We start from the raw sequence: 11,634 nt of genomic DNA, 5'->3' as shown, positions 1-11,634 counted from the left end.
GGCTGAACACATGCTTGGCATGTGCGTTACTGTGAGCCATCCCACACCCTAGCATGTCTTCAAAATGTCCAGAACTGGGTCAGTTTTTGATTGCCAGGACTTGGCCGACTATGAAAGTGAGTCTTCCTGGAGTAATGCATGAACAAGGTTTCCATCACTGTGACACAGTACCTGGGATGAGTCCCCTCACGGAGAGAAAAGGTTGATTGTGAGCTCTTGCTTACCTCACAGCTGCTGAGCAGAAGCAGATAGCCCTGTGAGGGCCGCCTCCCTGAGCCTCAGCATTCCTAGTGTCACCAGCCCTTTCATGGCCTGTGGGAGCCCCCTACCCCCAAACTATAGCACATGCCTGGATGTTAAACAGACTGTGAGGGGCCCAGCAGGCGCAGGGCCTGCAAAAATAACAACACATAAAACCAAATATGGAGCAACCTTTTCTGGACCCCTTCTGTCTCTCTCAGACAGAAGCTTTTTTTTCTCTCAATATTTCTGCTCTTAAAAAATAAAATCAAATAGGAAAAGGCTGGCAGTGAGTGCTTCCCGTGGCAGAGCACTTGGCTCGCATGTGCAAGAGCTTGGATTCCATCCTCAGCCCTGAAACAAAAGCAGAGCACATCATCAGGAATGTGATAGACACTGAAATCTGCAGATATGATAAAGTCCAGAGCAGCAGGCTGTTTATTTTATTTTATTTTATTTTTGGCCATACTGGGGATTGAACACTGAGCTACATCCCAGCTGTTCGCTATTTCGTTTTATCTATTTATTCATAGTGTCTCACTAAGTCACTAAGACAGTGTCTCACTAAGTTGCCTTGGGTTGGGGTTTAAGGGGAAGACTTCAGAACAGCACAGCAGGCACTAACCCCAAAGTACCCCATTCCCTGTGGAAAGAGAGAAGGCAAGGAGGGGTGTGGCCTCTTCACACAGGCAGGTGCAGCAAAATTAGGGTGGAGCAGGTGGGAAAAGTGCCAGTTGCACCTGTTCTGCGCTCTGACAGCTGTCCCTGCCCCTGACAGCTCAGGATGTGAATCACTGGACCAGCCAAAGTAAGACCAAGGGCTCCAGGTGGCTTCCCTTGCTCTTCTTCTTGGACTTTAGTTGACACCAACACCTACTAAACAAACTTGATTTGTCTGCCTTTTAAATCTTTGCTTTTTGGGTTTTGTTTTGTTTTGTTTTGTTTTTGAGACAGGTTCTCACTATATACAGTGTAGGCTGGTCTTACATTCATTATATTACAAGCTGGTGTCAGATTTGGAGGGACCCTCCTGCCTCAGTGAAGCAGGAATCACAGGTGTGTGCCTCTACACCCAGCTCAAAAAAAACCTGATCTTAAAAAAATATATATTGTTATACTAAATCTCATACTGTAAAATCAGTGGTTACCTGGCAAATGTGAGGTCGTGAGTTCAGTCCCCATTATCAAAAAGAAAGAAAGAAAGCAAAGCAAAGCAGTGATTCCTTACTTTCTGCCCTCTCACTTCCAATTTCAGAAGCAATCATTTTCAATTCTTTGTGGTATTTTTGGTTACTTCTTCTGGTATTTATATTTATCTTCTTTTTTTTAATCTTCTAAGCATCGGACTTACCCTGCTAGTATAAGACTTTTTCCAGGTTTACATTTTATCTGTTGACTATTCTGAAATTTAACTCTGGCCCCTCTCCCTAGGGGTCTAAATTTCCCAGGCTGGGTTCTGACTGGTCATCCTGCTGTCTTAGCCTCCTGGAGTGCTCAAGTTACAGGTGTGTGCCACACCCCTAGCGCAACTTAGCTCTTACATTTCCCGTCACATTTTCCTTCATTGTTTTCCAGTCATTCTATATTAACAACAGCAGAAGTATGAACAGTTTCAAGCTGACTCAAAAAGTGTGCCATGCTGGATATGGTGGCACGTGCCTGTGATCTCAGCACTCGAGAGGCTGAGACAGGAGGATCAATGCGGGTCTGAGGCCAGCTAGGGCTACATAGGCCTTCAAGGCCAGCCTGGACTACATAGCAAGATCCTGTCTCTAGGAAAAAAAAACAGATGTACTGGGAGTACAATTTTTTTCCTAGACTTTTTGTTTTCCTGCTGTCAACATTGCTTGATCATCCTCTTGCAAATCTTCTGCACACCTGTCACAAATGCATTCTTCCTCATCTTTTGTTGAAGGGAAACGTAATCTGAAGGTTGATTTCCCACCCAGGTTCCCAGAGTTCTACAGAAAATAAAAAGACCACAATTTCTTTAACAGATTAACTCGAAAAAAAAAAAAAAAAGGAGAAGGGAAGTATTATAAAAGTAATTTAAGAAACAGCCACCAAATGCCGCCTTGTTGGGATCCTCACTGAAACCCACTGTAAGGGAGACACTTCAGGACTCCCAGGGGACACAGGAACGCAGATGTGTCCCAGAACCTGAGAAGGATCTGCCTGTGCACGTCAAGCAGCCTTGCAGGTTATGTCACAAAATCCCCATTCAAGCCCTTTACTGAGATGCCCATGTGGAAATAATGTGATCTCTGAGATTTCCTTTTGAAATATCCCACTCCTGTCTCCCCACCAGAGTGCACTTGGGAGAGACATACAAATGGGGAGAATAACAGTAATTATTGAAGTGGGCTGACAGGCACACGTGAGTGCATTACATTTTTTCCCACTCTCATGTGTGTTTGAAATAATCTATTAAGAAAGCTTTAAAAATTACGAGATTTGCTAAGAAAAGGGACAGTGCTACCATCTTAGGAGCAGCGGTGGGAGGTGAGAGGGGAGGAAGGAAGCAAGCAGTATGCTAGGTGTTTGCTGGGCCTGCGTCGCACACAGCACCATCCCAGCCAGGGTTCTGAACTGTGCCATTTCCCAGGCTGACTCCCCTGTGAGGTGGAGCTGCTGAGAGCTGGGAGCAGCAGGACGGGGGAGCAGGGCCAGTGCCAGGGCCACAGCACTGAGGCTTAGTCATGGAACATGCTGGCGAGGAGGCCACAGTCACAGGTGGCTCCCTGCAGCCTCCACCTACAGGCCAGGAGACCTAGGAGAGGGCACCTCTCCCCACCAGACTCATGGGAGACTCTGTGCCTACTGTGCAGGGCTCCCCACAGCCTGTCTTTTTGACAGGTTGGAGGTCTAATTCATATGGATTACTTGTTTTAAGGTGAACTGTTCAGTGCCCAGTATGGTCAGCATTCTGGGAGGCTGAAGCAGGAAATTCAAGCACACCCCGGGCAATTTAACAACTTAGTGAAAATTTGCTTCAAAAATAAATGATTATAAAGTGCTGGGAGGGGCTGAGGATGTGCCTTAGGGGTAGAATTGCCCTGTATTCACAGGCTCTGGGTTCAATCCCCAGCATCAACAAAAGTAGGGGGGCTAGGAATGTGACTCAGTGCAAAGGCCTTGGTTTCAGTGCTCTGTATAAAAGCAAAACAAAAAACAATAATGTGGGGGGCTGGGGATTTAGCTCAGCGGCATAAGCACCTGCCTTGCACGCAGGCAGTCGTGAGTTCCATCCCTGGTACCGATAAAAATGAAAAAGACAAAAACAACAACAACAAAAAAAAAAAACCAATAATGTACTTTGGTTGTGTGCCCAGCTGGTGGCAGGGTGGCATGCTGCTGTGGGTGCAGAGGCCCCCTCCCAATGGTCCTGGGTCTCCAGGGTGGTTGTGGAGCCAGACGCCCTGACCCACTCCTGGTGCCGTTGCATAAGGTTAGCCAAAGGCTAACCTTCACTCTTGCGCCAGGCTCCTCTTTCCACAGATCAGCTTTCACATCGGCCTGTGGCTAAGGGATCCTAATCACTCTGGCTTTTGTCTGGGATCTCAGAACTGTGCCAGTGGGTGGCCAGGAAATGGTGAGCTTGGTCCCTGCCCTCCTTGAGAGACCAAAGGACAGACCAGGCCAGCTCTGAGCTGCAGGACACTCTTGACATCTCAGCAAGGGTCCATCAGCGTGAGGGGACGAGTCAAGGGCTGGGCTCTCTCCTCAGTGACTACCCATCCTGGGAAGCTGGCGCTTGCTGTCAGGAGGGTTGCACGGCCGGAAGGTGGGAATTGGAGCTAGCATTTCCCTTTCAGATGTTCCCACTGCAGATCCTGTAAAGCAAAGCACTGACCCAGAATAACACATATGATGTGATCACACTTGTGTAAAAGAACACACACATGCATGTGTTTTTGCAAGGAAGGGAACAAGGCAGTAGCCACAGTTGGTGCATCTTCGAGGACAGAGTCACAGAGGCAGCTAGTGAGACAGCTTTTTCCCTGAACGTTTCTATGCTACATGAATGAAGACAATCAGCATACATCATTTTTACAATCCAAATGACTAAAATAGATTGCTCATTTGTTTGTTTGTTTGTTTGTTTGTTTGAGACAGGGTCTTACCAGGTTGCCCAGGCTGGCCTCAAGCTCACAGTGACCCTGCTGCCTCAGCCTCCTGAATGCTGGGATAGCAGGCGTGCACCACACCACACCCAGCTAACCAACTAAAGTTTGACTAACAGTCTACCACTGAAGCATATGTGGGCTTTGATATCTCAAGCATGACCCTTGCAGATGTCCCTGTCTGAGCTTCATGATAGTCTCACAGGTCAGGAGCTGTCTCAAGAGCAATGCGGACATCTGACAGTGTCCATCTGACCTGAGGATGCAAAGAACCATAGCTCCAACCACATCTGGGCTAGGAGCTGATCCGATAGGGGCTGTAGTGCCTGTGCACAAGGACGGAGAACCAAGGTGGCCCCTGCCTTGTCACCTTGCCACCAAAGCCAACTGCTGGAGGCAACCTGAGTCTCAGCCAGGAAGGAGGGATATGTGAAAACCACCCCCTCACCCTGTGCTGGAATTCTCAACAACGTATGCAGGAAAGAAAATAGATGTGTGGCTGTTCGCATAGGATATGGGCCAGGATATGTTCTGCAGCGCAGAGAAAAGGCAGGTTATTAAAACCGCACAGACAGCGTGATTTCATTTCCATGTAAGGTATATGAACCTGCGCTGAAAACAGGTCTGAAGGACACTCAGGCAGCTATAGGCAAGCCTGCCCACGGGTGCGCGCACGCGTCCCCGTGAGGATGCAGGTCTGCAGAGCCGCAGCAGCGAGCTCCCCGTCGCGTGAGGTATGTAAGCAGAGGGGAGGCTGCCCCACCTGCGAGGACCCTGCGGGAGGTTTCCCCGCAGCGCTTAGCAATGAGCCTGGTCCAGTGCTGGGCCCACGGGTCTCGAGCAGAGGGGTGCCCTGGCAGGGAGCGGCGTTGCTGGGAAAGGGTTAAGCAGCCGCGGTGGGCGGGCTCGGGATCTGCAGCGCCGGGCTCAGCTGGCCGCGCCTGAGCATCCCGGAGGATGCGGGCGGCGCAGGGACCAAGGTGAAGCCGGGCTCGCGCGCCCAGGTGAGAGGACCCGGCCTGCACAGCGCCCACCGCGCCGCCGGGACACTGTGGGCCGGCGCGGAGCCAGCGAGGCGACAGAGGTAACGGCACGGCCACCAGCCCCTGGGCTCCAGCAGCAGCCCTGCTCAGCCTGGGGCCCTCCCTGACCTGCAGTGGCCGGGGCACGGGGCGGCACACTTGTCACCGAAGGCCCAGCACAGCCTCTCTGCGTGGCTCCCTGATTTCCCTGTGCGGGAGCAGCCGTCACTGGCACCGGAGCCGAGTGTGGCTACCCATCGGGCTGTGTGACCTTGGGTGATCTCATCAACCCCTCTGAACCCAGTTTCCTTCCCTTGAAATCCAGGCCTTTTGGGTCTCTGTGCCCCCTTCCCATCGCTCACCTCTAGGCCCAACCTTGGGGCCCAGGTCCCTTTATGGGCGGGGCAAAGGGCGGAGCTTGGCAAATATGGGAGAAATGAATTAGCAAGCTTAAAGGCAGACTGACTAGCTTTGCGGCCTAAGAGATCTTTGAACTCCAAGAGACTGCCCACAAGCTTTGGTGAGATGTGTATTTAGAGTTCGCTGCGGTTTCCTAAGGTGTCTGTGACCCACCAACGACCAGGAGCCAGGAGCTCTGGGGACCGCAGCAGCCTCCATGCAGTCTCTGTGTCCTGGCCTGCCCTGGTCTCCATCTCCTTGGGTCATTCAGGGGTGGGAATTTTAGGGATCAGCCAGTAGGGCCACATATGCCAAGTGCTGGAGTCTAAGAAACAGTGTGGTGGGGGGGGGGGGCATGATACCTACTGCCAGCACAGGATCACTGGGTGGCCAGAGTGAGCAGTGCTCAGGAGGAAGCCTTCCTGGAGGAGGAGGAGGAAGAGAAGCAAGAGGAGGAAGAGCAGGTGGAGGCTGGTGAGTCTTGCTGACCCATCTACGGCCTCACCTCCCCTAACAGCTGCACCCATCTCCCTCCCTTCCAGAACACGGTCAGACCTGGCCACACCTGTGAGTCTCATCTCCAGTGATTTCCAGGTACTCGGAATGAGGTGCAGGTGCCGTGGTGTCTGGCCTCCCCTTTTCAGTCAAGCTGATTGGCTGCTACTTTGTCCCTTGCTTGCTGCGCCCAGTCGCTTTCATTTTGTTTTATAGTGGGACCTAGCCTGGGGTGTGGTTAGCTACACCCCAGCCCTTTTTCATCTTTTTGGAAGAGTCTCCCCTAGTTGTGCGTGCTGGCCTTGAATTTGTGATCCTCGTGTGTCAGCCCTGAGTCCTGGAATTAGTGTGTGCCGCAGTCCCCAGAGTGTTGTTTACAGTACTGGTGATTACACACAGGGTCTTCCCTCCGAGCCGCCTCCCAGCGCTTCCGCACTCAGCATTTAGCCAAAATGTCCTCTCCGGGAGGACTTTCTGGGTATCCTGTGTGAACAGGTTCTCATCCCTCTGTTTCTTCACATTTTATTTTCTTCATAGTTGACCTTATATAAAATTATTAGAAAGCCAGTTCCCCAGGGGCAATCCTGTCCCTCTTGTCCACTGCTGTGCAAAAGGTACACGTGTAGCTTCTTTCTGCAGCACCTGTGGTGACTGGAGACAGGAAGCTCTCTGGACTAAGGGAGAATGAGAGCTGTCAGGCCTCCTAAGTGCCTGCCAGATGGGGACCATTTCTGCTTCATTGGTGAAGCCCCACAAGTCCCTTAAGGTAGTTGCTCAGTTTTTAGAATGGCAAAGCCACAACACAGAGAAGTCAGACAACTCACTCAGGAAATGCCCAACCTGGGATGTCAGTGCAGACCTGTCTTCCAAGACAGAATGCCCATTCCTCTTCCTCTCTACCCATCTCCCAATAGAGCTGGACTTTCAGAAACAGGGTGCCAGGAGGTAGAGGAGGCAAACAGAGAAGGATTCTAAAATGAAGGGCAGCAGGAGCCTTGGCTCCAGGACCAGCATAGCCTGGCAGGTGTTACAGAGTGGCTGCGCAGCCTGGATGGCCAGGGAAGGAACTCATGTTCTCTTTTGAGAGCAGGGGGGAGCCATGGAAGATTCTGAAGCAGACCAAGTGGTGTGACCAGTGCTGCAGGTTTTGAGGGTTTTAAGCAGAGAAAAGTTGCTGACTCTGTTTTCTGTACTCTTCCCCCAAGCCCTTTAGGGAAGTCCTAGGAGCCCCCGCTCTCACCTGTCATTCCCTCTCTCCTGTCTTTCAGGCTCCTCCAGTGAGGGCTGGCATTTGTGGGCTCTACGTTAGGCACTAGAGTGGACCATGGCTTCTCCGATCCTGCTGCTATTGCTGCTACCATCCCTGGGGGCCAGCTATTCCCTGGGCAGGGATCTTTCCAGGCCCCTTGAAGACACAGAACCCTACCTTGTCCCCGTAGCCCACAATGAGCACCCTGTGGACTCAGAAACCCAAGCCTCTGGCCTCCTGTGGTGGAGCCGCACACACTTTGACAGCCTCCAGGGCCCTGCTGCAGTTGCCCAGAGGCCTGCAGACTCTACCCTAGGCCCTGCCCTGCCTGGACCCCATGCAGCCCCTGGGGCTCTGGGAGTGCAGCTCCCTATGAGGGACAACCTCCAGCTCGCCCAGAGGCCCAGCTCCCAGGGCTGGATGGGACCCCCAGATACCCAAGGCCCTTGGGAGCAAGACACCTTTGCCCCCCTCCCAGCAGGCGCCTCCCACCTCACGGTTACCCCCATACCTCCCAGCCTTCAAGTCAGGCCAGCCACACTGCCTCCTGCTCCCCAGGAGCCCCAAGGCCCAGCAAGGCAGCATCCTTCTAGAGATCGGGATCCCAAGGCCAAATCTAAGACCAGAGCTCCACCAGCTTCTCCCCTGGACCCCCAGGGCCCTCATCATACTCTCATGCCACACACAGGTGCTGTCAGGGAGCGAGTCCTGGGAGGACAGGCTGGGCATGAGGGTGATTTCAAGGAGGCAGCCCAAGGCCTCCAAGTTACCCAGGACTCAGTAGCCCCCAGTGCCGACTCCAGTTCCCCAGCTGACCCCAGCATCCAGCCAGACCTGGCCTTGGCCAGAAGACTTCCTCCTGCTGAGGAGCTGCCACCTGAGCCCCGAGAGAAGACCAGTGCTGGAGACACCTGGGACATCAGTTCTTTGGGCCCCTGGCCCAAACAGATGGACCTTCCTGACGTCGAGGGTTCCCAGGAACTTCAGCCCACACACACTGCAGCCTCTGAAGCTCTGGATGGGCAACTGAAGCCAGGTAGGCACCAGTGGGGTGCCAAACCAGGCCGCTGAGTGCCCCAGTTCTCTGTGCCCTCTGGTCCCTTCCCTCATTCTGACAAATGAGGCTGACTGTGCCTCTCCTGAGGGAGGGGATTTGGGGCAGGCAAAGTGGTGATGCTCTTTGTCATTTCAGAGACGGCAGCAATGAACGGAGCAGACCCCATCTCCCCACAGCGGGTGAGAGGAGCAGTAGGGGCCCCGGACACGTCCAAGTCTCTCGTCCCCAGCACCTCAGACCCTGGCCTGGCTATAAATGGAACTGAGAGCCCTCTGAGGGGCCTGCAGCCAGGTGAGGGCACAGCTGAGGATTTGGGCAGGGGGAGGCCGTGTCTGACAGCCAGGAACCTGAGGACATCTGTGTGAGGGAGGGGTCAGGACCTCTGAGGAAATGGAGACAAACATTGCTTAAACGGATGGCCGGAACTTCTGTGTCACTGAGGGCAAACAGCAGATTCACTGGCTGCCCTGGAAGATGGCATAGGCTTTTTGGAGCTAGAACATTTTTCAGTGTAACATGGCTACATCTGGTGCAGTGACTCTCCACCCCTGGCAAATCACTAGAAAACCTTTTAAAATTTTTATCTGGGGTGTGGAAATACACACCTGTAATCCCAGCTCTTGGGAGGCTGAGGCAGGAAAATCACTTTGGAGTTTGAGGCCAATTTGAGGCACATAGTAAGTTCAAGGCCAGACTAAACTATATAGTGAGACCTTGTCTCAAAAACAGACAAACAAAACAAAAAAGGCTTAGTCCTAAGAGAGTGTTGATGCCAGGTACCACGCTAAAGTGACTCCATAATGTAGGGGTTCGTTGCATTTGAAGGTGTATTTGGAAAAAGTAAAGGAACACAGTAATACTACAGAAAGCTGAGAAATCAAAAGCACTTTGCAGAAGCTATTTTAATACTGTTGTTATTGCAGATAAAGCCGAGGAATGGCCTGGGTGGCCCCAAAGCCATCCCCCAGCACCCCCAGTGCAGGCCCCCTCAACATCTCGCCGAGGCCTCATTCGAGTCACCACACAGCGAGCCCTGGGCCAGCCGCTCCCTCCAGAGCCCTCGGCGAGCTCCACGGCCTCTGCCCCGGTTTCCAGCCCCCCAGCCAACGCCACTGCACCCCCCCTGCGCTGGGGACCCCTACGGCAAGTGCTGAGCTTTTCCTGGGAGCTGCACGTCTACGGGGTGGGGGTGCTCTTCCTGCTGCCCGCTTTATTAGCTCTCGCCACACTGGCTGCAGCCCTAGCGGGACCCCGACTAGCACTGGTGGCCACTGCGCTGGTGCTCCTGGCCTCTGGGCTGCGTTCAGCATACATGCTTACTGACCCTTACGGTTCGCAGGCGCGGCTAGGCGAGCGCACGGGCCTGGTGCTCTACAACCTGCCCTTCCCCTTGCTGCTCACAGCTCTGGCAGCCCTGACCTTGCTCGGCCTGGGTGCGGGGTTGCCGCCAATGCTGCAGAAGCCACCACTGCTGGGGTCCTTGGCCCTGGTGCACGGTGCAGGACTGCTGGCCGCCGACCTGTTGTCAGCGCGGCCCGTGCTCAACCTCCTGGTGCAGGGCCTGTCATGCGCCTGGGGCGCATCCGTGGCCCTGGGCACGCTCTGCCTGTGCCGGCGCCGCCTGCTGGACGCGCCGCGGGGCTGGGACCCCAGCCCTGGCCCGCGCCTGCTGGCTGTGGCGGGCTCGCTGGGGCTGCTGGCCAGCGGCCTGCAGCTGGCGGCCTCACTCTGGCTGTATCCGGGCCCTGGCCGGGTGGGCCGCTTCTCGTGGGCCTGGTGGGGTGTGCACTTCTGGCTGCGTCTGCTGGAGTTGACCTGGGCGCTGGCACTGGCGCTGTCAGCCATGGCCGCTGCGCGCCCCTGGCCGCCCACCGAGCACGCCTGCTGGGCGAAGCTGCTGCGCCTGGCGTGCCCTGTGCCGCCGAGCAAGAGCGAGGTGCCTGAGCGTCCCAACAACTGCTACGCGGGGCCCAGCGGCCTCGGTCAGGCTGGGCTGGACATCAGCAAGAGCCTCATCCGCAACTCGGGGGAAGGGGGCCCGCCCGCCACGCCCAGCTCTGGCGCCTGGGGTTCAGCTGCATCGCTGGGCCGCGCAGCCCCTGGTGGCCCGGGACGGTCCTGCAGTAGCATGGGACCGGCGCCGTCACTGAGCGAGCTGGACCTAAGGCCGCCATCGCCTATCAACCTGAGTAGAAGCATCGACGCCGCGCTCTTCCGTGAGCATCTGGTGCGGGACAGCGTGTTCCGGCGCTGCGGCCTGCAGAACCTGACCTCCCAGCCGCCCGGGGGCGCGCTGCGGGTCCGCCGGGGCAGCCAGCACGACGCTGAGCCCAACACAGGGTGCACGCTGCTCCGCACTCGCTGCCGCTCCTTCAGCGATGTGGGAGGCCAAGGACCAAAGGGCGCGGCGGACCAGGCGGGCCAGGCTGCAGCCTCTGGCAGCTCCCTGGACAGCTTCTCCCGGGGTTCGCTCAAAATAAGCTGGAACCCATGGCAGCACGGACTGTCTTCGGTGGACAGTCTACCGCTGGAAGAGCTGCCCAGCACGGTGCAGCTCCTGCCCGCCCCGGCCCCGGCCCCGGCCCCGGCCCGGCAAGGGGAGTCTCAACCAGAGGTCCCGCCCGGAAGCAAAGCCGGGAACTCCCACAGCGCCTCCAGCGACACCATCGAGCTCTGAGCCGTCCACTGAGCGCAGCCGCCAGGACAGCCAGCTTTACACACTGGCCACCATGGCCCTAAGAGCCAGATGGGAACCCACTTCAGCTTTTGTTTTTAAAATCTACTTTTTTCAATCAAGTATTCTGCATAGGGCCGTGACTTACACGGAATACAGGGTGGCAGGGCATGGATTTGGGCATGGGCAACAGGGTCCACACTTCCCAGAATGGAGGGAGGAACAGTGCTTGTCCCAACTGTCTCTTGTGCCAAAGAAATAAACCTGTGAGGTTTGGCTCCTTCCTCCCACAGCTGGGAGGTCCTGCCCTCAGGATGCAGACTTGGAGGTGGGGAGGGGACCCTGCAGAGGAAAGTACTCCAGCTTTGGTCATT

General features: G+C 55.0%; 1 protein-coding gene across 7 annotated transcripts; it reads left to right on the top strand.

Moving 5' to 3' along the window:
- Positions 1-4,853: 4,853 nt before the first annotated feature.
- Positions 4,854-11,552, top strand: Prrt3 (proline rich transmembrane protein 3). Of its 7 annotated transcripts, XM_063225234.1 has the most exons (6): positions 5,111-5,448; positions 6,328-6,379; positions 7,549-8,565; positions 8,722-8,877; positions 9,510-9,729; positions 9,926-10,065. In XM_063225234.1, exons 3-6 carry the CDS (start codon positions 7,605-7,607, stop codon positions 9,933-9,935), a joined length of 1,347 nt encoding a protein of 448 aa, XP_063081304.1. In that variant the 5' UTR covers positions 5,111-5,448; positions 6,328-6,379; positions 7,549-7,604; the 3' UTR covers positions 9,936-10,065. The 7 variants fall into 7 exon arrangements, with proteins under 7 accessions (XP_063081303.1, XP_005001145.1, XP_003464175.1 ...); XM_063225233.1 differs by lacking the exon at positions 5,111-5,448 and adding an exon at positions 4,854-5,098 and having other exon boundaries at positions 6,328-6,352; positions 8,218-8,565; positions 9,510-11,552; XM_005001088.4 differs by lacking the exon at positions 5,111-5,448 and adding an exon at positions 4,854-5,098 and having other exon boundaries at positions 9,510-11,552.
- Positions 11,553-11,634: the final 82 nt, after the last annotated feature.

Source organism: Cavia porcellus, unplaced genomic scaffold (genome assembly GCF_034190915.1).
Source record: "Cavia porcellus strain 051 isolate PalLab524CR breed Dunkin Hartley unplaced genomic scaffold, mCavPor4.1 scaffold_15, whole genome shotgun sequence".
Lineage (NCBI taxonomy): Eukaryota > Metazoa > Chordata > Mammalia > Rodentia > Caviidae > Cavia > Cavia porcellus.
Note: the sequence above shows the minus strand (reverse complement) of the source record. Positions and strands in the feature narration are given on the sequence as shown.